The sequence below is a fragment of the Syngnathus acus genome, chromosome 15 (genome assembly GCF_901709675.1).
Source record: "Syngnathus acus chromosome 15, fSynAcu1.2, whole genome shotgun sequence".
NCBI lineage: Eukaryota > Metazoa > Chordata > Actinopteri > Syngnathiformes > Syngnathidae > Syngnathus > Syngnathus acus.
Window position 1 is genome coordinate 4001937 of NC_051100.1, and position 25846 is coordinate 4027782.

Genomic DNA, 25846 nt, shown 5'->3' on the forward strand with positions numbered 1-25846 from the left:
TGGCTCTAAATTATGTCCAGGTGCGCAGCGCGGATTTCGAAAGCTGCGCGCGCATCACTGAAAGAAAAACGACGGCAGACTAACTGTTTGGATGGGAACATTTGTTTTTTTGTAAAGTGTTGTTTATAGTTATTAAATCGTTTCGGGTTTCAATATTCGCGTTCGCCATGCTCCTTTCACATCTGGTAAGTATCGTGCCCTTTTGGTTTAACTTGAAATGTTGAATACGTGGTCAAGAATTGTGGAATAATGGCAAATGTTTGCTCCAATTCGACACGATTGTCAGTTGAATTTAATGTCATTTAACAAAAAAGGAACTAGACAAACTGGCTACGTTACTCACTCTGCCGTTAAAGAAGAGTTCATACAGTGAGGACGTATTTCTAATTTGTTTTGACTGACGTTACAGTTGGTCACTGTTCCCCCATTTCACATTGTGTCCACTGGAGGGCAGCAGAGCGCAGCATCTCAGCACAAGAGCGTCACTGAATCAACCGCCCCCACCTCAAACACTGACTGACAGTGATTAAAAAGCTTTACAATGACAACAGGCAATTGCCATCTTGCACTCAAAGTTGAACTTTGATTCTCATTACCTTTCAGTCTGTCTGAAATTACCGAGGTGAAAGCTCAAAATCTTCAACAAATAGCATCTTCAATCTCATGTCCTAAGTCAATTTTGGATTCCAAATCAATACACTGCGTGTGCATGAATGGGAAAATAAATTGTATGTCAAGAAGCGATTGTGACACTTAACCAAACACTCAGAAGCTATGAGGAGGCCAACTTATGTCCGTCTGTGGAGGTTTTTGTGTGGTCAAGTCGGTATCTTGCTCATCCTCTAAATCTATTCTATGTTGACACATATGTGCGGCCTTTAAAAATTTGGCAAATTTCAAATAGCTATAGCAAATTACATATTGATAATTCAAACATTATAAACAGTTTTCAAAAATAGCATTTGGAGAAATGTTAAAAAAAACAAAAAAGTGCATTTTAGAACCATCAACTGCATGTGCAGCCCCTTCAGACATTTATTTTTATTTTTTTCCAAACACGTATGGAGCCTATGCATCACCCCCTACATGTCGCTTCATTGTGGCCTGTGAGCTAGTAAATAAAGCAGGGCCTGCTCTACATAGCGCAAGTCTATAAACAGTCAAAGTGTGATTTACAGCTGTTTATTCGGACCCGCTGCCTCCCCCTCCTCCTTTATCACATTGTACGTATGTATTGTACGTAAATGGGCGTTTCACAAGTACTCAGTGAAGCATTGGGTTTGATGCACTGCAGATACAGCGTGCAGCTCGCCAATGTTCTGCCTTAACGGCTTTATTGCCTTCAACATCTTTTTCATTGGAATTTGTACAAGGGAACTTTTGAAATCTAATAAGTTTTGTCCATTTTTTCAACAGGGAATAAAACAAATTTACAAGACAAATTATCACTGAGATGTTTATATTAAAATATTTAATTTTAAGAGACTAGAGTAGAAAACAAGAATAATGTCATCAAATAAACAGTGAGGCATTTTCTTTTTAATGTAAACTTTATTGAACAGAGCGAGACGTCATGGCTAATTTGAAAAACACTTCCCTCACATAAATACCAAAAACACAGCCCCCAACGTTAAAATAACAATATTTATAATGATAATGGCCTTTCAATTATTTTTACAAGTTGAACTATGGCTATTAAAATTTGGTCTCAGAAATTAACCTGCTTCACTGATTTTCAATGAAACTAACTAAGCAGCTAAGCTAAATCATGTTTTCATTTGAATTCAATTGCTTAACTTAAAGTACAACACGGTATGAACAATATTTTTTGGGATGGTTGTGTCCATAATTCATCATTATTGAAACTCTTCATAGAAACATTGACGAAAATAAATACCTCAGACTAATATACATCTTACGATTCATAATTATTTATTTCTCGGCTAAAACTAAACGTAAAATCTGCTCATCATTCCAGTTTAGCAGTGCACTTTTTAAGCCGAAATGCTTGAATTCATGATTGGACACGCCTTTGAAGGCCTTTGTATTATTTTTAAAAAAGGCACAATAGGTGACAGTAATGATACTCTAATAAACAAATGATATGTTTTAGTCGCATGCCATTAAAGAAATGGACTTGGCCCCCTGCAGTTGTCAGTGGCTCAAATATTCTCTTAAGAAATCCAAGCTTGTCATTGTGGACACACCCCAAGTTTCAAGATCCTCGTTATGGTGAAGTAAACAAAGTCACTTCCCTTTGTCCGCCCGCCTCCTCATCCTGATGATGAAAAAAAAAAAAGTCTACTTGTCCTTTAAAAGCTCCTGAACAAAGCCAGACTGTTAACTTTTTTTTACCCAATTACAGAAAGTCGTGCGTGCTTTGGCGGCTTCTTTTAAACAGCGGCAAGGTGACCTTCCTCCACTTCCTGGCTCATTTGCATCCTCCTTGAGCCCTCAAGACAACGCCCGTCTCGGACCGACTCAAGTGCGCATAAAACAGTTACAGACAACTCAAGCTAAACATCTTCGGTGAGTAAAACATTTGATCAAATTTTTCATGGCTTTCACTAGATTTTGTGTTTTGAGTATATTGTTTTTTTGGTTGAATATGATGGTTTCTACAATTGTAACATGAAAGTGGCGCTATTCGTAAGTGCACTGCCAAACGGAAGGGTTCCAATCGGGTCTCTCACAAAAACACGAGTCTTTACTACTCGAAGAAAACCTGAGTTGATCTCGCCAATCAGTCGGCGCCCTACGAACATTTGTAGGTCCTGATGATATCTCGGATGGGCTTCCTGCAGATGGGACAGGGCGCCTTGTCCTGTTTTAGCTTGAGGGCGCACTTGTAGCACAGACAAAGGTGCCCGCAATCGTACAACACCGTGTCCACCGTGTCGTCGCAGCAAATGGCGCACTCGTCTGAGGCTTGCGGGGGGCCGACGGAGCTCGGGCTAGACGGCGTGGGGTTGACGGTGCTCGGGCTAGACGGCGTGGGGTTCTGCTCCGTATCTGAATGAGTTGAACACAAAATGGCGATATATATTTGAACTCTGCCGAAACTTTGACAGCCACTGAAATACTTTTAATCCGAAACGCACATTGAGTAGAATCTACGCCACAAACCTGTGCTGAAGCGGTGGCTCCTTTGAGATGACAAAATGGCGCTGGGCGTCACGATGGCTGACGGGCGTGATCTTAGGCGCGGCTGGACTGGTTGGTCTGAGGCTGATGTAAAACAAAAAATTCTAATCAGCAAAGAGGAAAAGCCTATCACGCTGGATTGGATATTATTTTTTTACATCCAAGTCACTTTTAGTAAACCAGGAAAAAATCTATTTTAGCGTTTAATTCTCCGCCGAAATATAATCATAAGGCAAGTTGGACACATTGAGACTTGCTTCTCCTCCTTATGAACCTGGTCTTCACTTTTTCTCATGAACAAACGTAGCGGACAACGAGGCCTCATGTTTACACTCGTCGCCATCTTCTATTATTTGCGCTCCAGCTCGACATCGCATCGCTGCTTTCTATTAGCTCTGTAAATATTTGACCTTATGTGCAAACAAGTCAGCGTGGTGGATCCGTTTCGTGCAATGCTGCTGCGCTGTTATTGTCAAACTGGGTGACTATTTGGAAAAGTTGAATATGATGGCTTTTACACCATTCAAAGCATATCGCAACATTTCTAGAGGTGTGACGTCACTGAAATTGACTTAAAAGGTTCCGAGCTATTTTGTGAAGGCACAATCAGTTATTGCCATGAGCTTAGAAGTGCTTGTGAGGGTTTGGACAAACCTGTGGAAGGTTGGCTGGAGGAGACGAGTCTACTGGAGGTGATGTTGGGCACCGTGTTGGTTGCGGACAAAGGCGATGCTGGGAGAGAAGGGACGGCGAACACAGGTGATCTCGGTGGGCCTTGGACATCTGAGTGCGAAGACAAGCCTGACAACATACGAACGAGAATGACAACAGAGCTGACTTTTTTGTTTTTGGATTGCAAACAACCAATCAAATAGAACCCACAAAAAAAGCAAGCATTTGAATCCCCGGTCATTGCAGAGGACCTAGTCCCAAATGCTAAAGGCAAAGTAGCACCAATATGCCACAAGGTGGTGCCAAGCCAGTCCCCATATGTTAGACATGGCTTTGGCCTGAAGACTACAGTTACATATTTGCAAATTGCAAATCGTGTAAATGTGCGAGAACAGTGTAACGTAACAACACAGAAACACACAATCGCTATAAATGGCAGATTTCTGTCATATAACGAGTTTTCCGCAAAGAACAAGTCGGTACGTGTCAAGAAGAGAGGAACATTTTGCACAAAACGGATCCAATCTCAATGAGACGAAGCAGCGCGTGGGCGCGACGGCGTCCCATCTGTTCCGTTTGACGACACCCAGCCATGACATAACTGTCACTCGCCTCGTTGGACACACGTTTCCACGGCAACCGGCGTCCGCCAGTCCCCTACAGCGTGTGGGTGAGCGGAGACGTGTCCCGCCGCCCGACAGTCCTTTCCGCAGCTGGAGTGGGAAAACGTCTCACAGGATGAACCCGAAGAGCGGAGGCGGGAAGCAAGAACGGAGGAAGCGAAGAGGAGTGGCGGGACGCTCGGTGGGTGGACGCCCAAGCATCTCCATGCGCAGCGCAATTACATTTAATAATGCATACGGTGGGCATCGTAAGGAGCTATTATGAGCTAACCCCCTCCTGATAAATATCACTTGTGGCAGCGGGGAGCTCCAGCCTGACAGAAATTACCTCCTAAGCACTGATAGATGACGACGGCAAGAAAAAAAACATGTTGCTTGTAAGTGGCTGGATGATATTCTAGAACTTGGGTTCCATGCTTTTAGATCCCCTTAAACTTAGCATAGGAATTTACCAGAATCCTTCCAGAAAATGTCCACCACTTTTCAACCCTGTCAAGGAGAATGGAAGAATAAAAGCTTGAAGATGAAGCAAACGTACCAAAAATTTTGAGTTGCGCCAGGTTCTTATGCGGCATGAAGAACATCCACAGCGGTCTGGAGTTGTCCACGCACAGCTGCACCCCCAAGCTGAAGCCGTTGCGGCTGACAATGACCTCGCCGGCGGCATTCAGCTCAAAGCCCAGGATATCTTCGTTCGACAGCTGCGCGGAAAAGTTGTCAACAGCCCAGAACTCCATGCGGTCCAGCAGCCACACCAGGTCGGTGGGCAGATCCTGGGGCCGCAATGCAGCCGGGTTGCAAGCCGTCACGCCGTACGACAGCTCAGCCGGCCCGGCGGTGTGCACCATGATGAAGACGCTTTCCGATTGCTCCAGAGGCCGACTGGTGAAAACCAGCGTCCTGTCCGGGCCCTGGTGCTTCAGCATCACCGCCGTGTGAGGATCCTCCAGGCGGATGTGCTCGCCGTGTACGTGGTGAAACCGCAGCTCGTCGTCCAGGTGCTCGGGTAGCTCGGAGCACAGCCGCAAGTTTTGAGAGTTTTGCGGCGTGTGGTCGACGCACTGGGGCTCGTAGCGGTCGTCTTCCTCCGGGCCGTCTTCGAACATGTTCCACAGGTGCACCGGAAGTTGAGAGGAGTTCTTCTTTTTGGGGAACGTCAATCGGGAGCGGGTAGAACCGATTGACACATCCTGTGGTAGTGTCTCACTGTCTGTGGAGACAAAGAATTGTTGGTTGTCCGTTAGGGCTGAAGGAAGTAGGGATCGAGTCCCCGGTTCAATTCGTAAATTTTATTTATTTCGATTTTTATAAAAAATATTTTTACATATATATATATATATATATATATATATATATATACACGTATAATTTTTTATATATATTTTACGTTTTTTATTTTGTTACTCACATGTGGCACAAATATGAATTTGAATCATCTCTTTATGATGCAGTTTGGAGCACAACTACCACCAACTGTATAAAGAAGCATATTCATTGTAAAGCACACACAGTAGCTCCGGGTCAGCAGCTACGTAACAGCACACAAAAAAAGAAAGATACACAACGGGTTTATGTAACGCACATGAGAAAAGAAGACGAGCCTCCCACTCTTGTCTTCAGTGTGGAGTCTTAAGGCTCGTTCGTCGATGGGTTGGACATTTTTTGAGCAGCTTCCATTTTCATTGCTAATATCCTTTTTACCCACTGAACGTTGTAAATCAAATAAAATACTGGCAATTAGATTTTATACAAAATAGATAAATATAATAAACGTAATGTAAAACCCCAACAGCGACGTCTGTGCGCCAATAAAAAAGAGGCCATGAATATGATCACACTTTAAAACGAAGGTGTTTACATCCAGCCTTCAGAAGTTTTTTTAAAGACTCGCCCGCGGTCTTGATGTTTACATAACATGCATGAATTCAAGACTCGGTTGGCGGGTCCTCTTTGTATCTGCGAGTTTCTGCCTTTTTGCGAGCGGCGGGCACAAATGGGCTTGGGACTACGTTTTCGCTAATGGATAATTGTGACCCAATGCTAAAATTAGCCTGATTGGATGCTAGCGGCTTTCACCCCTGATCGGACTCGACTACCGATTTTGGCTACTGTGCAGGTCAGCTGACGACTTATCATAAAGAGACAGCACATCTCCGGCCAGCCGCTGATAAAACTGCTTGAACTCAATTACTTCCTCCGCAAAGAGTGTCCACAAGCAAGCGCGGGCGTCTTATTATTAGCGCTCTTATCATCTGGCCAGAAAGGAGATAACTCGCCGTTATGCTTGGCATTTGTAAGTTTCTTGTCAAGTCCGGCAAAAGTAAATAAAGGAAATGTTAAGTGTCTGCTGAGGGTACACTTAACTCCACAACATGATCCACGAATGCTCTAAAAGCACGTTGAATGTGAAGTTTAGACATGTAATAGTTTAACAGCTGTGTCTTTAAGAGTGGTTTCCACTCATTTAAGAGGAGCCACAAAAAAGCCATGGCAGGTTGAACACTTAACAGAGGAACAAGTAGAAAACATAATGGCCAATAACGTTCGTCTAAGCCCGAAGCTATTGACTGGCTCGAAGCAGGATGGGAGGGGCTGAGGGGCCGCTTTGAAAATGGTGAATTGGTCTTTGAGCTCAATGTCGTGAGAAAAGCTCCGATCAAGTAGGAGAATGCATACCGGACCAGGTCAACTTTTGCAGATGGAGAAAAGTAAAAAAGAACAAAAACAAAGGAGACTCGCTCCACCCTTGACGAACGTTAACAACCCAAAAACCACAAACTGGATGGACCCGTTTAAGGTGAGGGAAAATTACGATAATAGAGGCTGAGCCGAATCCAAATCTTGACGATGCACCTGCACAACTGGAAAATGTCCAACGTAGGCACTATTTGAGAAGAAATCATATCAGAACCACAAGCCAAGCTTCCTCATGGCAAAAAGACCACTATAATTCTACAGCTGTACCGAATGTTGGTTAAACGGGTTGGGCTTGGTTGGCTCAAAGCCAACGTCAACATTTAAATACCAAACATGTTTTACAAGCACCAAATGTGCACAGAGTTCATTTTGTTCCTTGGCCCGGCGCAGCAGGATTAGAAGTGCGAGTTGGGCCGCTTCATAGACGACCTCACCAAGGCCGTTTGCATTAAACAGCGTCCATGTGGGGATTTACATGCCTGGAGGGAGGGAGGGGGGGGGGGGGGGGGGTCGATTCAGGACAAGATCTAGAGATGTTGAGTGAGAACGCAGAGCAGGGTGGAGTAGAGGGGTGTTGCCTAAAAAGGCAAAGGGGGCTTATAAAGGAAGAGAGAGAACAAGAGGCACAGGGGGAAAACGTGTTATGAGCTTTTAGACAAGAAAAAAAAAAGTCCAGACTCCCTCCAGAAGAGTCTTTGTCACATGTTGTAGACAGGAGTAGGTCAGAGGTCATTAAACACGATAGGCCGTGGTCTTGCGAGAGTGATCAGCATCTTCCCCGTACAGCGAAGCCTCTTCCATTCCAAAAAAGTGACAAGCTTCATTAGCGTTTCAATGCTGGCTCACGGAGAGTCCGCCAGGACCCGTCAAATCCGAGCAGCTGCCTCGCAAGCGTTTTTTACTTTGCCTCGACGATTCCACGCCAAAGCCTGACATCACTCGAAACCGAAAACTCTTGTAAATACATTTAGGGGGAATGTCAGTTCATGGCGGAGTTCCGTTCATACGATGGCGACAAAACTCGGATTTGTGGTCGGAACGCGCCGTGGTCGATCGCTTAGCGACGGTAATGTTAAGAATTTTACCCAGAAAGGTATCAACGTGAACCAAGTGAACCTTTGGACCCAACAAAAGATTATAAGCTTTAGTAATTTCCTGGAGACCTTAGGAAAGGCTCCTTTTGAAATTCTGGCAGATCTAATCAGGTTTTAATATCCACTCCCTCGAAAAGAGTGATCAAACCTGGAATGTTTACAGCACCAAAAGGAATAACAATGCTTCATTGGACGAAATCTGAGGGAAACGAGCTTAATGATTACACCATTATTTGCCGTTCTGGTTCACTGATAGCCGCTTTTGCCTTTGGCTGGAAACGCGCTCAAGATCGATGACTTTGCGTTTCGTGGCAGCACAACTGAAATGTACTCTTTGTTGTTGTTGGAGGCTTGGGATGGAGCGGAATTGAGCAATTTGTGATTTTTCGGGTGTCTTTATGCCAAGACGACCTCCTAAAAACTGAATTCTTTGGATTGACGAAACTAGTTTTAGCTTGTTTACAAAATCGAATTGGTACTAGCAGTAATAAAAATAGGGAGTAGGCGGTCATGTGACTCAACGTTGTTCTCGGTATCAGACCTCTCTAAATTTAACATTTTGTCATCCCCCCAACAAACACGTGACAGGCCAAGTAATCCCTTATTGACATGTGAAACAATAACAAGGTGACGACGGTGAATGGTAATAGAAACGAAGAACGACGTTTGACCTGCCCGTCCAGTTTAGAGTCTGTGTATGACAACAATAGTGCCATGCCATTCTGTTGGATTACTCATGCTAACATAAATAAACGTGCAAAGGCACAAAAACTATTCACTGCACCAAAAACCTAGCATCGCATTTCATCACCGAGATTTGATTTGTTGTCCTCGTAAAATCGTATGATGGGATCTGTCAATCGTAACGGGAAACCGGGACAGGTTTATGGAGCACGTTTATAACGGCGTTCCAGCCATAAAATGTTTAAAAGTGGTGTAAATTTAACAATGCATTTATTGTTGCGGTTGACGAACTGCTCTGCATCTGAATGAGAAGAATAAAATAACACAAGAGGTGATGTCCTCTCCGCTTTCAATAGAAATTGGGATGTCCTCAGCCTCGTCTTCATCACCTGAGAGCTAAGAGAGACGTTTGGATTCTTCTCCGCGTCTCAAGAGAAACAATTGCTTTCAGCCTCGCGGACCACTGGCACCGTGTCAGTGATCAAGTGTGACTCATCCACCGCGAGTCCAAAAACTCCCAGGGGAGTTTCTTGCATCTATCAAAAGATGTGGTTGACTTACGGGCCTTGTGTAACTTGGCAGGAATTCAAACACTCGCAACCAGACGATAAAGAGATTACGGTACTTTTTTTGTGACAACAAGAATGTATAACATTCCCACATTCCCACTTGACGGGAATGAAACTGAAAGTAGCGTGTGACCTAATTTACCAAACCGATGCAAACTCCAACTAACAAAAATGTTTTTCAATACGCCGTGAAAACCCGTTCATCGCGGAGGATATGATCCCGCTCTGTATTTTAGCTCTTCCCAGATTCCGTAAATATTTCTAAACCTATTTGATCGCTTTTTAACAGATTAAATTCATTTGAACAAGCAGGAAATGTATAGAACGTACTGTACATGCTAACCGCTAACCCACGGCGCTAACCAATCTTAGCACCTTCATTCCAATCTGTTTCGAATAATTCTGATGGCCTTAAATATTTTGCTGAGGCATTTTTGCCAAAGTGCATCAAATAAATAAGCCGCTGAACACACTTGACGGTACATGTCAGCGTTCGCTTTTGTGTTCCCGCCTAGATGTTCAACCGAGCGGCTGGTTCTGCACAAAACGTATACAAGGGGCACTCACCATTAATTGACATGAATGTGTCGGTGATGACGTAAGGGATTTCCAACCCCCCGAGGCTCAACTTTGATTTCTCCGGATGAATTTAGCTTCTTCCGTTACGCAATAACATCTCAGCTTTCAGGCCTACTCACTAATCTCAGGTTGACCCTTGACTCCTTGCATGTGGGGAGCGGCCACCCGGCTTTCCTTAAGCTCCTGAATATTATACCTGAAGTTTCTTGGGAGATCAAATATGATGGATTGTCATCTCGTGAGGGCGATTTGTGAAATAATTCTCAACGACTGATTCAGAAGGTTGTGACGAGATTGGACCGCAAGAATATATTTGACTTTGTGGCTGCCCATTGTTTCAACATCAATTTGCCAACATTGCTCAACAAACTTCGAATAATGTTTGCCTATTTAATGTCTCACTAAGTCAGTGCGTAAGTAAACATTTTTAGATCTCATCCACAGTATTTCATCTGCAATTGTTTCAGACTTCAAATGCTTCGCCTTGATGGGTTTTTTTTTTCCCCTGATGGCCCGAGTCCACGAATCCCACCCAAAACTAACTAAGCTACTATCAGCCACATTCATCTCAAGTACAACCAAGGTCATCCACGCCGGGCCATTCTCTACACTCGGCAGAGTTCACTCATAGCGCCACGCTCCATTTGTATTCCCCGAAAACAACTGCTGCAGACGTGGGCTGATTATCAGATAGCGTCGCTCACAGCAGGTGGAAAGCGGGGCCTGTTCTTGCAGCTGGTGTCACGTTTGTGTGCACACACCAAAAGCAACCTCGCTGATCTAGAGAAAACATGCACAGATGCGAGTTTGAAAGCCATTTTCGACTGCAATGTTGTTAGTCTGTGAGTGACTTGGCTAAGACCATTGACATGACTGTTGAGCTTGTTTGTGTTTTGATTCAGTCAGAGTTGATGAAGTCAGACAAGACCAACTTCCTGGTCTAAGAGAAAACAATGGTAGTCACATAGTCCATGTTTAGTGCCGCTAGTGAGGCATCAGCTTTCATCTTATCCAGGTTTACCAAAGATACCGTGCACTGATCAGAGACCGGATAGCCGGATAGACCTGAGGCACTTCCACTAAGTCACATTTAGAACCCAAGAGTGAGACATTCCACAGCCTTGATTGTCTTGGAGGGTAAAAAAAAAATACCCTCAGCAGACCTGACATCATCAGCATGACCAAGACACTTCACTGGTTCTTGGACAAGAGCTGCGAGCCAAGTCGCAGCGCGAGGCCAGCGGACCTTCAGATAGTCACGCTCTAGCGCCAGATAGCACGGCGAGAAATGAGGTTAAATGGTTTGAACTCCAACATACAGGAGCCCGCTTTCTATTTTTATTTGCAGTGTCGACAGCCTCTAATTGCGAGATGAGAAGCAGAGACGTTCTCAGAAACCAGCTTATAAATACTGTACGTACTAGAAGCGTTAGACAATGCAGCAGTTTTTTATTCGTTCTTTTTCGAGAAACGTTTTTAAAAATTGGCCACAGCTGTTCCTTCATAAACGCTGCTCAAAAGCAACTTACGAGAAGTGAATCAACGAGACGATGCCGACTGCCGATGAGCCAATCGCTTGTTTTCTTTCATCTTGCAAAGCCTTTAAACTTTGAAAAATCCCTTCAGGGAGATTTTCTTGTGACTAACAAAGTGCGGTGTTTACAATCTACCAAATCTCCCACCATCTTTCCTCCACAGAGCTATTTTTGTAGGTGTGAGGAAGGTAGGAACAGCTGTTAATATGCACGAAGTCTCAGACGAACACGTGTTTCTTGTGAGTTAATGGACTCACCGAGAAGCTGGACTCCCTTGGTCTTCCCGTAGACGTCAACGAAAACCCACAAAGGCAGATAGGAGCTAACCTGCCTGAATAAACGTTTGGGGGTGCCTTCGTTGATCCGGTAGAGCACTCGGCCCTTCTTGGATATCCAGAAGGAGATGACGCTCTCAGTATTGAGAAGTTCTTCTGGCAAGGGTTTTGCCCAGAAATCGCTCTTTGACGCCAGATCTGGACACGAATACCTCGGCAAGCTTTTGGGGTGCATCATGGACGGGTCTTGGGTAGTGAAACCAATGCGCAGAGCGCCTTGCCATGCTTGGTGGGTATGCGTGATCTGGGAAGGTACATGAAAGAAGTTAATTTGATAGATGCAAGATGAAAATCCATACCTAAGATGAGAGCATTCCTCAAACAGCAAGATCTACCATGCTCTCCCTTTTCGAGACATAGATGGCCTGATCGCTGAAGTGGAAACTTATACTGAGCCGCCTCTTTGGCCAACACAAATACCAAAAGTGAGAAAACACATGAGGAGAGAAAAGAGGTGAGAAGATGAGTGGGTGTGAATGACTTTCTCTCACGATGGCGCTCTAAAAAAAAAAAGATTGCTATTCATGCTAATGCAGTAGCACAGAGACACGAATCAGACAATACTGTTCACGTACGATTGGTTGATGGATTTACCAACGAGTAGATAATGAATGGATGGTTGATCAGGCGCCTAGAAGAACTGGTGGATGATAGATGCATTAATAAATTCATGGGACATAATGAGATGGATGGATGGCCTACAGATGGTTAATAGCTGGATGGAAGAATGGAGGATCAACTGGTTGATGGCCATGCATTTAAAAATTGATAGATGTTGGATAGCGACTGAAAGGCGAATAAGTAGAAAAGTAGTTTAGATGATAAAAACATGGCGTTGGTTCCTAGAAGTAAAGTAAACGCTGGAGGTGTCTCGCCGTTGGAACACCATGCTCGATCTGGCTCACCTTCAGCCGGACCACCTCGTTTACAGCCACGCTTCTGTCGCTGAAAACGATGGCGTTACAGAAGCTCCCTCTCCTGCGGACAATCCTCTGCGACTCGTCCATGACGATTTGCGAGCCCTTCACCGTCGGGTGGAAGAGAAGAGGATCCTGGTTGAGGGGGAACCAGGGTTGATGGCTGGACCGCAGTACATGCTTGTTGTGACGCAGTGTAGTGATGTGACCCGGGCAGTCTATCGGCTCGAAGTGGTGGTGAAGCTGCGAGCTGGGGGACTGAGACGTGATGGGAACTGAGCAGTCATAGTTGTGCTTGTGGCGAAGTAAGCCAGACGGAAGAGACGTGATGGGAACCGGTCCGTTGATCAGCTCTGCAACATGCAATTAATATCGGGTCAACAAGACATACACAATACATTTTAGTAAAAACAGTAGCTTGAAATTTTGATTTCATTCATTTGGCTATAAAACCAGCATAGCGAAACCATACAATGGGACGACTGTTTAGCCCAAGTGAAACACGACGCTTAATAATTTTAATGACAGTGACGCTTTGGATTCCGGTTTTTCCTTTGTGTTGTGGACAAGGTCACATGATCCCACCCTCTCATTAAGGCGTCGACGTCTCACCAACAATATCAAATCGTCCAACGCACATTCAGTCGAAGCAGGAAGCCAAATGTTTTACGTGAAACTACCACGTCCTCGTGTTTTGAAGCCATTCTCGCTTTGCTTTGCGTGACCTTGCCGTGTCGTGAGGTTTGCCACCCAGAGACAAATTATCAATCTGCCCGAGACAGCCGGGATCGGTAAAGGCTGATTATGTGCCACATCACCTCTCCTTCTATTCCAAGAGTGTCACGCGGCAGATGAACACGTGCAATTTGGACAGTTGACATTTAATCTCCATTAGACTGGGCTAGCCAAGAATCACACTCAAATGTGCTTTTTGAGCACTCTTTGCACGATTTTTGGTCTTTGTAGAACAAGGCTCAGTTGTCCTGGTCAAAGTCACGTTGACCGTACCGCACGTGTGATGTCACGTTGCGCGTCATGTCTAGTGGAAAATAAAAGCAGACGATGTGGTCGGATAACTTCAGCTCGTGTGTCAATCCGACCTCACCTGCAAAATGGACTTAATTGCTCCCCTTGTTTGGATCACAGTGATCTGACAGTGGACACGGGCTGAGTTTGGAGCCAAAGTGATTGATGGGCCCTTGAGTGGGACAAGAGGATCACCAAGACCCTGAGAGGGATTACTGATACGTGCAGTTTTGAGTTGGAAGATGACAGGGCCGTTGGGTGGCCAAACATTTCCAACACGGAACTGATAGCTACTCAACATCAAAACGCCCTCGAGGTGAAATTTGGTGAGGATGGGTTGCATCTGTCATCTTCCTCATTCAACTGAATACAAGTCAGTAAAAAAAATAGGTGCGTCAATATTGCGGCTAAAATGTCCGTCATCAGGAAATAGAATAATAATGAAACTTTGACGTCTTAAAAGTTGTCAAACGCCCACAGAGTTCAAAGGGAAATCATAAAATGGTTTCATTTTCTAACGACACAAAAGGTCAAAGAATAAAATGAGTTCCAACACAATTGACACTAAGCAGTTCAACAAATAGCAACCTTGCAACTGCAAGCTACCTGCTTGATTGCATCCCTTTAAGTAAACATCCAAAGCAAGATAAAAATAAACAATAAAGTAACTCTTAGATAAAATAGTTCAAAGTAGGAATAGAAAAAAAAAAAAAAACGGAGAAAACTTTAACTGTATGCTGACACCATTTAGGAAAGTAAGAACTTGTATTTCAGGAAGGTTTTATTTGCAAAGCAATCGTCATGTGATATTCCAGAGTAGCCTGGAGCCTTTTTAACTTTAATATCTATTTATAATAAGAACTACAATAGCGTTGTAGGTGACGTCATGTTTTGTACTTACGACCATGTCTGGTGACTTGCCCACCCATGCCTAAAACTGCTGGTTGGTTGGTGGTGGTGCTGCTGGATGCAAGGTGCGTTCACGGTCCTCCTCACTCAGACCTCCTCGTCGCATCCACAATGATCACTTTCCAACGCGCGTCCTCCAACGCGACGTGTTTTCAATGCAAGTGTGCAACGCGTGCTCAAAACGCTGCCGTGCGTTCGCTCGCCACAAAATAAGGTTTAAATAGCTCCACACGAAGAGTGTACATGCGCTCCAAAGCATGCATCATTTGCATGAAAGGTGCGCGTGGAGTCGGAGGTGGAGCCTGGAGGGAGGATCCATTTCCAAGCACGCACGAAACATGCAGCGCTCTAAAAAAATTGAAACGGGTGTCTTCTATGGACTTCGGTCTGTTTTTTTTTTTTTTAATAGAGAAATTGTTTTTAAACAGCAAACATTGATGTCGGAACAGTCAGACTGTCTGAGGAATCGTGTAGTTGTGAAGACTTTTTTTTTTTTTTAACTTCAGGCTGTCAAGAAGAGCATTCCAAAGTCAACAGGTGGCCCTATAAATTCTGAACGTTATTTTTGCCATGCTGACATTTGAATGAAGTAAATGCCAATTTCCAGATGGTCTATTACACATACAAATTGTAACCTGGACAATCCCAAACCAGATCCCAAATGTGTTTGGTAGCTGGCATGCTGACTAGTTTTCACCAGAATTAACTCAATAAACCTCTGATGCGAGAGAAAAGCCTTGTCGAGGTCGTCAGCCATTTTGATTCCGCTTGACTAGAAGTTCCTACTGATTTCCAATCAGTTCAATTCTTCATGCGTATATGACTGACTTGACAGAATTGGAAATGTTTAAAGCAGCGGTGTTCAATGGGCGTGGAATTTAATGCGGCAGTAAATACGTGGTTGATACCAGCCCTTCAAAAACTTGACCTGGGTTAGTCCTCAAGATTGCCTGTCCATAACTCGCCGCCGTGTTTCTTCACATTACGGAGGCAAAAAATGCTGATGCGTTATGACAGATGATGCTCGACGGACTCGCCGTGATGACTCCGTATGGACATGATTGGCTTCAGGCTGCGTGCTGATGGTGGAGCTGAAAATAAAATGGACTTACTACGCTCTCCATAAAGTCTCTACGGCAGTCTTCATTGCTCTCTGCGGTTTGAAACGCTAATCTGTGTTTGCGACGGCGGCGGTAAAATCTGCAAAATAAAACGTTTGTTTTAGACATTTTAACACCTTGTTCACAGTCGGTGGGATGGTCCTCGCCCTCAGCGGGCTCCTTGTAGGAATCTGCGTTGAGGCCTTGGCGATTACATAACTTGCGTGGGCAGCCAGGGCCGTGAAATAAGGTGCCGTCTCGGGGGGGGCTCTTTTAAAACCAAAGTGATTGCGGCAAGCTTGAATGCGTAAATCTGCTTGGTGTCCACACTGGACAAAAAACACACTGCGCTGTGTTTTGATCATTACGGTCCACTTTTTTTTTTTTAAGAATCAGGACATAGTAACTCTGACAAATGCAACGTCATTACCCTCATACTGTATCTGTGGTGAGAAAGCAAAGTGTGGAGAGCCTCTGTCCCCGAGTCTCCAGTCATACCTGACCTGCTTTCTGAGTTTGGTCATGTGATGTTCGCAACCCGAGCCATGTTTAGCCGTTACCTGAACCCTGAGCTACTCTCATGACATTTTCAGTCGACAGTAAGTTCCAAAATGGCCGCCCCCTGAGATTGGCGAAAATGGCTCATTTTGCGGCTTAATTCATATTCCACAAATGTAATCTACTGTTTTTCGTATAGTCCGCCTCACATAGAACATCTAATTGTACGGAATATCTATGAGTGGACTTCCCCTTTAAATCCTATTCATCCATTAATCGAAAAAACACATGACATAATTGATTCTTAAAATATTTGTGTTATGAAACCTTTAATTTGAATTACTAATGAGTCATCAGGACGGCATGGAGGCAAACCTGTACGTACAGCATTTACCGATACAACGGGGGAATGCCTCGGCATCAAAGCATAGCGCCGTATCTATTTTCTACCGACATATATCAACGCCTAGTTATTCAAAATATGCTTAAATGAAACTTGGCAAGGCAATCCGTAGCACGAGTTCTGTCGTTGTCATGTATAGGTCTGGCGTGCATACCTGTTTTTTTGTTTCTGTTTTCTTTTTAATACATAAAGGTCCATGGGAAGAGGGAATATTTTTAAAGCCACCACTCACTGGCTGTGTCAATAATTTCCAGGAATGATTATTTTAGACACAATGGCATCCATGCGAGGCTCACGTTTTACGCCGATTTCCATCTTGAAAAGCCTCCAACTTTTCTCTCATGGGTCGGAACACGTTGTGGGCAATTTGCCACACCTCCTGCAACTGTGGATTATTTGAAGCCCGGCGCCTGGCGCTGCGACAGCTGCCTGATGGGGTATGGTGGGGTGGGGTGGGGTGGAGGCGGCTCGTGCGCCACTGTCTTGACAGCCGGCCGTAACGTGCGTCTCCCATTGAACAAAAAACACCATTGAGCTTTGTAAAAGGTCACAAAGCAACACAAGAGAATCAGCTGATCCTCACTTGAGGGGCTTCACTAAGACACGGACCACATACGGGCACAAGAGAGGCAAAGGAAGTTTAATCGATCATGTGTTTGTCACCAGGAAGCTGAAAGGGACCATTTTTTATTTTCTGTATTTTTCCCAGGGAGTCACAGAATGATTTCACTTGTTTTGTTTTACAACCGCAGTAATCATTTCATCTGCAATAAATAATACACAAATCTAAAAAACAAAGATGTGATAACTAGTTGCTCCATTCTGAACGTCACATGACCAAACCCTGAAAACAGGTTAGTGAGATTTGCTGGAAGGAAGCCCAACATCGGTTTTGTCAAATGTGGAAGCTGCTTACGCATTTACCGGATTGGACAAATTTCCTTACACAGGCATTCGCAAACATTTAACAGCTAATAGCACCTAGAAAGATGTGTAGTCTGATACTTCAGTTCTAGAAAGTATATTTAATAATATTGTAGATTACTGTTATATCACACAGTTTAAATATAAGCACTGCACTCATTCAGTAATGATTCCAAAAAATGAAATGTCAAGACGCTGCTTTCACCGGGATACATGCTAGCTAAAATTGACACATTTTTCAGGCTTGAGGAAACTCCCAGAAAGTCGATTGAATCAAAACTGAGCATAATCATCTTTCTCAAGGCGGATTATTTCCTTCTGTTAAATACACCCAATGCTGCAGCCTGTAAGTGTGTGACGCATGCAGATCCAGTTTCACTTTTGATTTCAGAAGGATTAACATGCCTTAAAACAAGAGTCACTTGAGCTCAGTGATTTAATTAGGCAGAACTATGAGGATGGAGCACTTAGATATCTTAGCATGGTTGATGTAGCATAGACTGACATTAAAGAATCGTCCTACAGGCCTTGCAATCATTTACCTTTTTTTTTTTTAAGTACATAATTGTATTGGATGACGTGGTTGGAAACTAGACCGGGGTGTTTACACCGCCTCCCAAGTGTCATGGAACAACTAGTCCGGGGTGTTTACATCGCCTCCCAAGTGTCATAGAACAATGCATGTACTGTATGACTGAGATCATTATCATGTTTAAAAGTGATTGGCTGTTTGGTTTTGGGTCCAAACTGATTCCATTTGGGCCAATCACATTGACCTATGTAGAAATTAGAGTCAGTCTTCACCCGGTACAAACTGAGCTGAGATCCAAATCCAGATTCAGCAAACTGCAAGACATTTATGCTAACCCCTAGCGCATATCAGTGACCCAAAACTTTTGACCGTGTCAACCCAGCGCATACCACTAGCATTACAACGCATTTGCACGGTGTCGTACGGTGCAGCTGTTTGTAGTCGACCCCATTGTTAGCGCGCTATTCTAAACTGTTTACACCAATATAGAGCCTGTAAAGTGTGTGGGCGAGACCGTGTCGGAATGTGAACCGGCGTGGGGCGTAAACAAAGCGTGAATAAATGCGACATTTATCATCAGTGATAAGTGCGGCCATCAAGCTTGGCTGAAATGCATAATTAAAGCGCTTAGCGCGTATTTATTAGCACGCGGCGGCGACTCCGACGCTTCCTGTCTTGATGTGCTAATAAGTGTAGCATCAGTGTGCCGCTGGACACGTTGCAGGTATTCGTTTCTTTTTTGTGACACCTCTTCCTCTTAGGTGACTCTCAATTGTCCCATCTTCAACGCCAGTCGCCAAAAATCGTATCGATTTTTTGAAGGCCGGCTGACACAAGATGGACGACATTTACTGCAGTTAAAAGTCGAGGTAGTGAGAAGGAGTTTTCAGCTCTGCTTAGCGTCAGCTTTTCAGAGCGGGAACTCGACTGTTATTTTTTAATAGCGTTTCTGTCACTTCTAATCACAACCAGGCCTTTTGCCCATTACACTATAATAAAAAAAATTAAAGATTGTTTCTATACACCAGCCATATTGGTAAATGATTTGTTTTCCCAGTGCTGTCCTCCAGCACTATTTTAAGCTAAAGTCGCAATGCTTAGATGTTACAAATTCCTTCACTGCCTTTTCCCCTCAAACACAAATCACTACAACCTCAAAACCAAAAAAAAGTCCTGCCAACGACAACTTTACAAGACTTAAGTATACAAATGATAAACTTTGGTACATTGTGTAACTACTGGCAAATGCACCTGGAAAGTATCTTTTTAAAATCGCAGCCATGGCGAGCTTGTCAGCAAGGTGAAGGCCGCACAGTGACACAGCTGGCTGACAGCTCGCCTCCTCCTCGATACAAATGAGCTCCGTCTTCCATCCTCCCGCTGCCCCGCCCGCTTTCACGACAACGACGACTGCTGCGCCCATGTCACTCTTGGTTAAACACCATTCTGTCAAATTAATGTTGATAGTCTCGCTAGTCGCTCTGCCTTTTTCCTCGTCTGGGATTTTCCACGGCAGTGTCCATTATCAGCTACAATTTGGGATGAGGCTGCGCAGAGTGTCTCGTTCACCATTCTTTTCTTTTTTTCATTTTCCATTTGTTGCGTTAACAGATGCTCCATCACACGCTCGCACGCTCGGCTGAGCGAGTACGAAGCCGCCCAAATTTATGAGCTGTCACCGTCACCGATCCATTTCCAAGCACGCACGAAACATGCAGGGCTCTAAAAAATTGAAACGGGTGTCTTCTATGGACTTCGGTCTTTTTTTTTAATAGAGAAATTGTTTTTAAACAGCAAACATTGATGTCGGAACAGTCAGACTGTCTGAGGAATCGTGTAGTTGTAAAGATTTTTTTTTTTTAACTTCAGGCTGTCAAGAAGAGCATTCCAAAGTCAACAGGTGGCCCTATAAATTCTGAACGTTATTTTTGCCATGCTGACATTTGAATGAAGTAAATGCCAATTTCCAGATGGTCTATTACACATACAAATTGTAACCTGGACAATCCCAAACCAGATCCCAAATGTGTTTGGTAGCTGGCATGCTGACTAGTTTTCACCAGAATTAACTCAATAAACCTCTGATGCGAGAGAAAAGCCTTGTCGAGGTCGTCAGCCATTTTGATTCCGCTTGACTAGAAGTTCCTACTGATTTCCAATCAGTTCAATTCTTCATGCGTATATGACTGACTTGACAGAATTGGAAATGTTTAAAGCAGCGGTGTTCAATGGGCGTGGAATTTAATGCGGCAGTAAATACGTGGTTGATACCAGCCCTTCAAAAACTTGACCTGGGTTAGTCCTCAAGATTGCCTGTCCATAACTCGCCGCCGTGTTTCTTCACATTACGGAGGCAAAAAATGCTGATGCGTTATGACAGATGATGCTCGACGGACTCGCCGTGATGACTCCGTATGGACATGATTGGCTTCAGGCTGCGTGCTGATGGTGGAGCTGAAAATAAAATGGACTTACTACGCTCTCCATAAAGTCTCTACGGCAGTCTTCATTGCTCTCTGCGGTTTGAAACGCTAATCTGTGTTTGCGACGGCGGCGGTAAAATCTGCAAAATAAAACGTTTGTTTTAGACATTTTAACACCTTGTTCACAGTCGGTGGGATGGTCCTCGCCCTCAGCGGGCTCCTTGTAGGAATCTGCGTTGAGGCCTTGGCGATTACATAACTTGCGTGGGCAGCCAGGGCCGTGAAATAAGGTGCCGTCTCGGGGGGGGCTCTTTTAAAACCAAAGTGATTGCGGCAAGCTTGAATGCGTAAATCTGCTTGGTGTCCACACTGGACAAAAAACACACTGCGCTGTGTTTTGATCATTACGGTCCACTTTTTTTTTTTAAGAATCAGGACATAGTAACTCTGACAAATGCAACGTCATTACCCTCATACTGTATCTGTGGTGAGAAAGCAAAGTGTGGAGAGCCTCTGTCCCCGAGTCTCCAGTCATACCTGACCTGCTTTCTGAGTTTGGTCATGTGATGTTCGCAACCCGAGCCATGTTTAGCCGTTACCTGAACCCTGAGCTACTCTCATGACATTTTCAGTCGACAGTAAGTTCCAAAATGGCCGCCCCCTGAGATTGGCGAAAATGGCTCATTTTGCGGCTTAATTCATATTCCACAAATGTAATCTACTGTTTTTCGTATAGTCCGCCTCACATAGAACATCTAATTGTACGGAATATCTATGAGTGGACTTCCCCTTTAAATCCTATTCATCCATTAATCGAAAAAAACACATGACATAATTGATTCTTAAAATATTTGTGTTATGAAACCTTTAATTTGAATTACTAATGAGTCATCAGGACGGCATGGAGGCAAACCTGTACGTACAGCATTTACCGATACAACGGGGGAATGCCTCGGCATCAAAGCATAGCGCCGTATCTATTTTCTACCGACATATATCAACGCCTAGTTATTCAAAATATGCTTAAATGAAACTTGGCAAGGCAATCCGTAGCACGAGTTCTGTCGTTGTCATGTATAGGTCTGGCGTGCATACCTGTTTTTTTGTTTCTGTTTTCTTTTTAATACATAAAGGTCCATGGGAAGAGGGAATATTTTTAAAGCCACCACTCACTGGCTGTGTCAATAATTTCCAGGAATGATTATTTTAGACACAATGGCATCCATGCGAGGCTCACGTTTTACGCCGATTTCCATCTTGAAAAGCCTCCAACTTTTCTCTCATGGGTCGGAACACGTTGTGGGCAATTTGCCACACCTCCTGCAACTGTGGATTATTTGAAGCCCGGCGCCTGGCGCTGCGACAGCTGCCTGATGGGGTATGGTGGGGTGGGGTGGGGTGGAGGCGGCTCGTGCGCCACTGTCTTGACAGCCGGCCGTAACGTGCGTCTCCCATTGAACAAAAAACACCATTGAGCTTTGTAAAAGGTCACAAAGCAACACAAGAGAATCAGCTGATCCTCACTTGAGGGGCTTCACTAAGACACGGACCACATACGGGCACAAGAGAGGCAAAGGAAGTTTAATCGATCATGTGTTTGTCACCAGGAAGCTGAAAGGGACCATTTTTTATTTTCTGTATTTTTCCCAGGGAGTCACAGAATGATTTCACTTGTTTTGTTTTACAACCGCAGTAATCATTTCATCTGCAATAAATAATACACAAATCTAAAAAACAAAGATGTGATAACTAGTTGCTCCATTCTGAACGTCACATGACCAAACCCTGAAAACAGGTTAGTGAGATTTGCTGGAAGGAAGCCCAACATCGGTTTTGTCAAATGTGGAAGCTGCTTACGCATTTACCGGATTGGACAAATTTCCTTACACAGGCATTCGCAAACATTTAACAGCTAATAGCACCTAGAAAGATGTGTAGTCTGATACTTCAGTTCTAGAAAGTATATTTAATAATATTGTAGATTACTGTTATATCACACAGTTTAAATATAAGCACTGCACTCATTCAGTAATGATTCCAAAAAATGAAATGTCAAGACGCTGCTTTCACCGGGATACATGCTAGCTAAAATTGACACATTTTTCAGGCTTGAGGAAACTCCCAGAAAGTCGATTGAATCAAAACTGAGCATAATCATCTTTCTCAAGGCGGATTATTTCCTTCTGTTAAATACACCCAATGCTGCAGCCTGTAAGTGTGTGACGCATGCAGATCCAGTTTCACTTTTGATTTCAGAAGGATTAACATGCCTTAAAACAAGAGTCACTTGAGCTCAGTGATTTAATTAGGCAGAACTATGAGGATGGAGCACTTAGATATCTTAGCATGGTTGATGTAGCATAGACTGACATTAAAGAATCGTCCTACAGGCCTTGCAATCATTTACCTTTTTTTTTTTTAAGTACATAATTGTATTGGATGACGTGGTTGGAAACTAGACCGGGGTGTTTACACCGCCTCCCAAGTGTCATGGAACAACTAGTCCGGGGTGTTTACATCGCCTCCCAAGTGTCATAGAACAATGCATGTACTGTATGACTGAGATCATTATCATGTTTAAAAGTGATTGGCTGTTTGGTTTTGGGTCCAAACTGATTCCATTTGGGCCAATCACATTGACCTATGTAGAAATTAGAGTCAGTCTTCACCCGGTACAAACTGAGCTGAGATCCAAATCCAGATTCAGCAAACTGCAAGACATTTATGCTAACCCCTAGCGCATATCAGTGACCCAAAACTTTTGACCGTGTCAACCCAGCGCATACCACTAGCATTACAACGCATCTGCACGGTGTCGTACGGTGCAGCTGTTTGTAGTCGACCCCATTGTTAGCGCGCTATTCTAAACTGTTTACACCAATATAGAGCCTGTAAAGTGTGTGGGCGAGACCGTGTCGGAATGTGAACCGGCGTGGGGCGTAAACAAAGCGTGAATAAATGCGACATTTATCATCAGTGATAAGTGCGGCCATCAAGCTTGGCTGAAATGCATAATTAAAGCGCTTAGCGCGTATTTATTAGCACGCGGCGGCGACTCCGACGCTTCCTGTCTTGATGTGCTAATAAGTGTAGCATCAGTGTGCCGCTGGACACGTTGCAGGTATTCGTTTCTTTTTTGTGACACCTCTTCCTCTTAGGTGACTCTCAATTGTCCCATCTTCAACGCCAGTCGCCAAAAATCGTATCGATTTTTTGAAGGCCGGCTGACACAAGATGGACGACATTTACTGCAGTTAAAAGTCGAGGTAGTGAGAAGGAGTTTTCAGCTCTGCTTAGCGTCAGCTTTTCAGAGCGGGAACTCGACTGTTATTTTTTAATAGCGTTTCTGTCACTTCTAATCACAACCAGGCCTTTTGCCCATTACACTATAATAAAAAAAATTAAAGATTGTTTCTATACACCAGCCATATTGGTAAATGATTTGTTTTCCCAGTGCTGTCCTCCAGCACTATTTTAAGCTAAAGTCGCAATGCTTAGATGTTACAAATTCCTTCACTGCCTTTTCCCCTCAAACACAAATCACTACAACCTCAAAACCAAAAAAAAGTCCTGCCAACGACAACTTTACAAGACTTAAGTATACAAATGATAAACTTTGGTACATTGTGTAACTACTGGCAAATGCACCTGGAAAGTATCTTTTTAAAATCGCAGCCATGGCGAGCTTGTCAGCAAGGTGAAGGCCGCACAGTGACACAGCTGGCTGACAGCTCGCCTCCTCCTCGATACAAATGAGCTCCGTCTTCCATCCTCCCGCTGCCCCGCCCGCTTTCACGACAACGACGACTGCTGCGCCCATGTCACTCTTGGTTAAACACCATTCTGTCAAATTAATGTTGATAGTCTCGCTAGTCGCTCTGCCTTTTTCCTCGTCTGGGATTTTCCACGGCAGTGTCCATTATCAGCTACAATTTGGGATGAGGCTGCGCAGAGTGTCTCGTTCACCATTCTTTTCTTTTTTTCATTTTCCATTTGTTGCGTTAACAGATGCTCCATCACACGCTCGCACGCTCGGCTGAGCGAGTACGAAGCCGCCCAAATTTATGAGCTGTCACCGTCACCGATCCATTTCCAAGCACGCACGAAACATGCAGGGCTCTAAAAAATTGAAACGGGTGTCTTCTATGGACTTCGGTCTTTTTTTTTAATAGAGAAATTGTTTTTAAACAGCAAACATTGATGTCGGAACAGTCAGACTGTCTGAGGAATCGTGTAGTTGTAAAGATTTTTTTTTTTTAACTTCAGGCTGTCAAGAAGAGCATTCCAAAGTCAACAGGTGGCCCTATAAATTCTGAACGTTATTTTTGCCATGCTGACATTTGAATGAAGTAAATGCCAATTTCCAGATGGTCTATTACACATACAAATTGTAACCTGGACAATCCCAAACCAGATCCCAAATGTGTTTGGTAGCTGGCATGCTGACTAGTTTTCACCAGAATTAACTCAATAAACCTCTGATGCGAGAGAAAAGCCTTGTCGAGGTCGTCAGCCATTTTGATTCCGCTTGACTAGAAGTTCCTACTGATTTCCAATCAGTTCAATTCTTCATGCGTATATGACTGACTTGACAGAATTGGAAATGTTTAAAGCAGCGGTGTTCAATGGGCGTGGAATTTAATGCGGCAGTAAATACGTGGTTGATACCAGCCCTTCAAAAACTTGACCTGGGTTAGTCCTCAAGATTGCCTGTCCATAACTCGCCGCCGTGTTTCTTCACATTACGGAGGCAAAAAATGCTGATGCGTTATGACAGATGATGCTCGACGGACTCGCCGTGATGACTCCGTATGGACATGATTGGCTTCAGGCTGCGTGCTGATGGTGGAGCTGAAAATAAAATGGACTTACTACGCTCTCCATAAAGTCTCTACGGCAGTCTTCATTGCTCTCTGCGGTTTGAAACGCTAATCTGTGTTTGCGACGGCGGCGGTAAAATCTGCAAAATAAAACGTTTGTTTTAGACATTTTAACACCTTGTTCACAGTCGGTGGGATGGTCCTCGCCCTCAGCGGGCTCCTTGTAGGAATCTGCGTTGAGGCCTTGGCGATTACATAACTTGCGTGGGCAGCCAGGGCCGTGAAATAAGGTGCCGTCTCGGGGGGGGCTCTTTTAAAACCAAAGTGATTGCGGCAAGCTTGAATGCGTAAATCTGCTTGGT

At 44.0% G+C, this 25846-nt stretch overlaps 1 protein-coding gene across 2 annotated transcripts; it reads right to left on the reverse strand.

The window, feature by feature from the left end:
- Positions 1–1536: 1536 nt before the first annotated feature.
- Positions 1537–15048, reverse strand: LOC119134586 (E3 ubiquitin-protein ligase NEURL1-like). Of its 2 annotated transcripts, XM_037271406.1 has the most exons (8): positions 14777–15048; positions 12838–13202; positions 11855–12176; positions 4978–5649; positions 3799–3945; positions 3127–3228; positions 3002–3012; positions 1537–2971 (listed from the first exon to the last, which is right to left on the reverse strand). In XM_037271406.1, the coding sequence occupies exons 1-8, from the start codon at positions 14802–14804 to the stop codon at positions 2756–2758; spliced, it is 1863 nt and encodes a 620-aa protein (XP_037127301.1). In that variant the 5' UTR covers positions 14805–15048; the 3' UTR covers positions 1537–2755. The 2 variants fall into 2 exon arrangements, with proteins under 2 accessions (XP_037127301.1, XP_037127299.1); XM_037271404.1 differs by having other exon boundaries at positions 1537–3012.
- Between the last annotated feature and the right edge of the window lie 10798 nt (positions 15049–25846).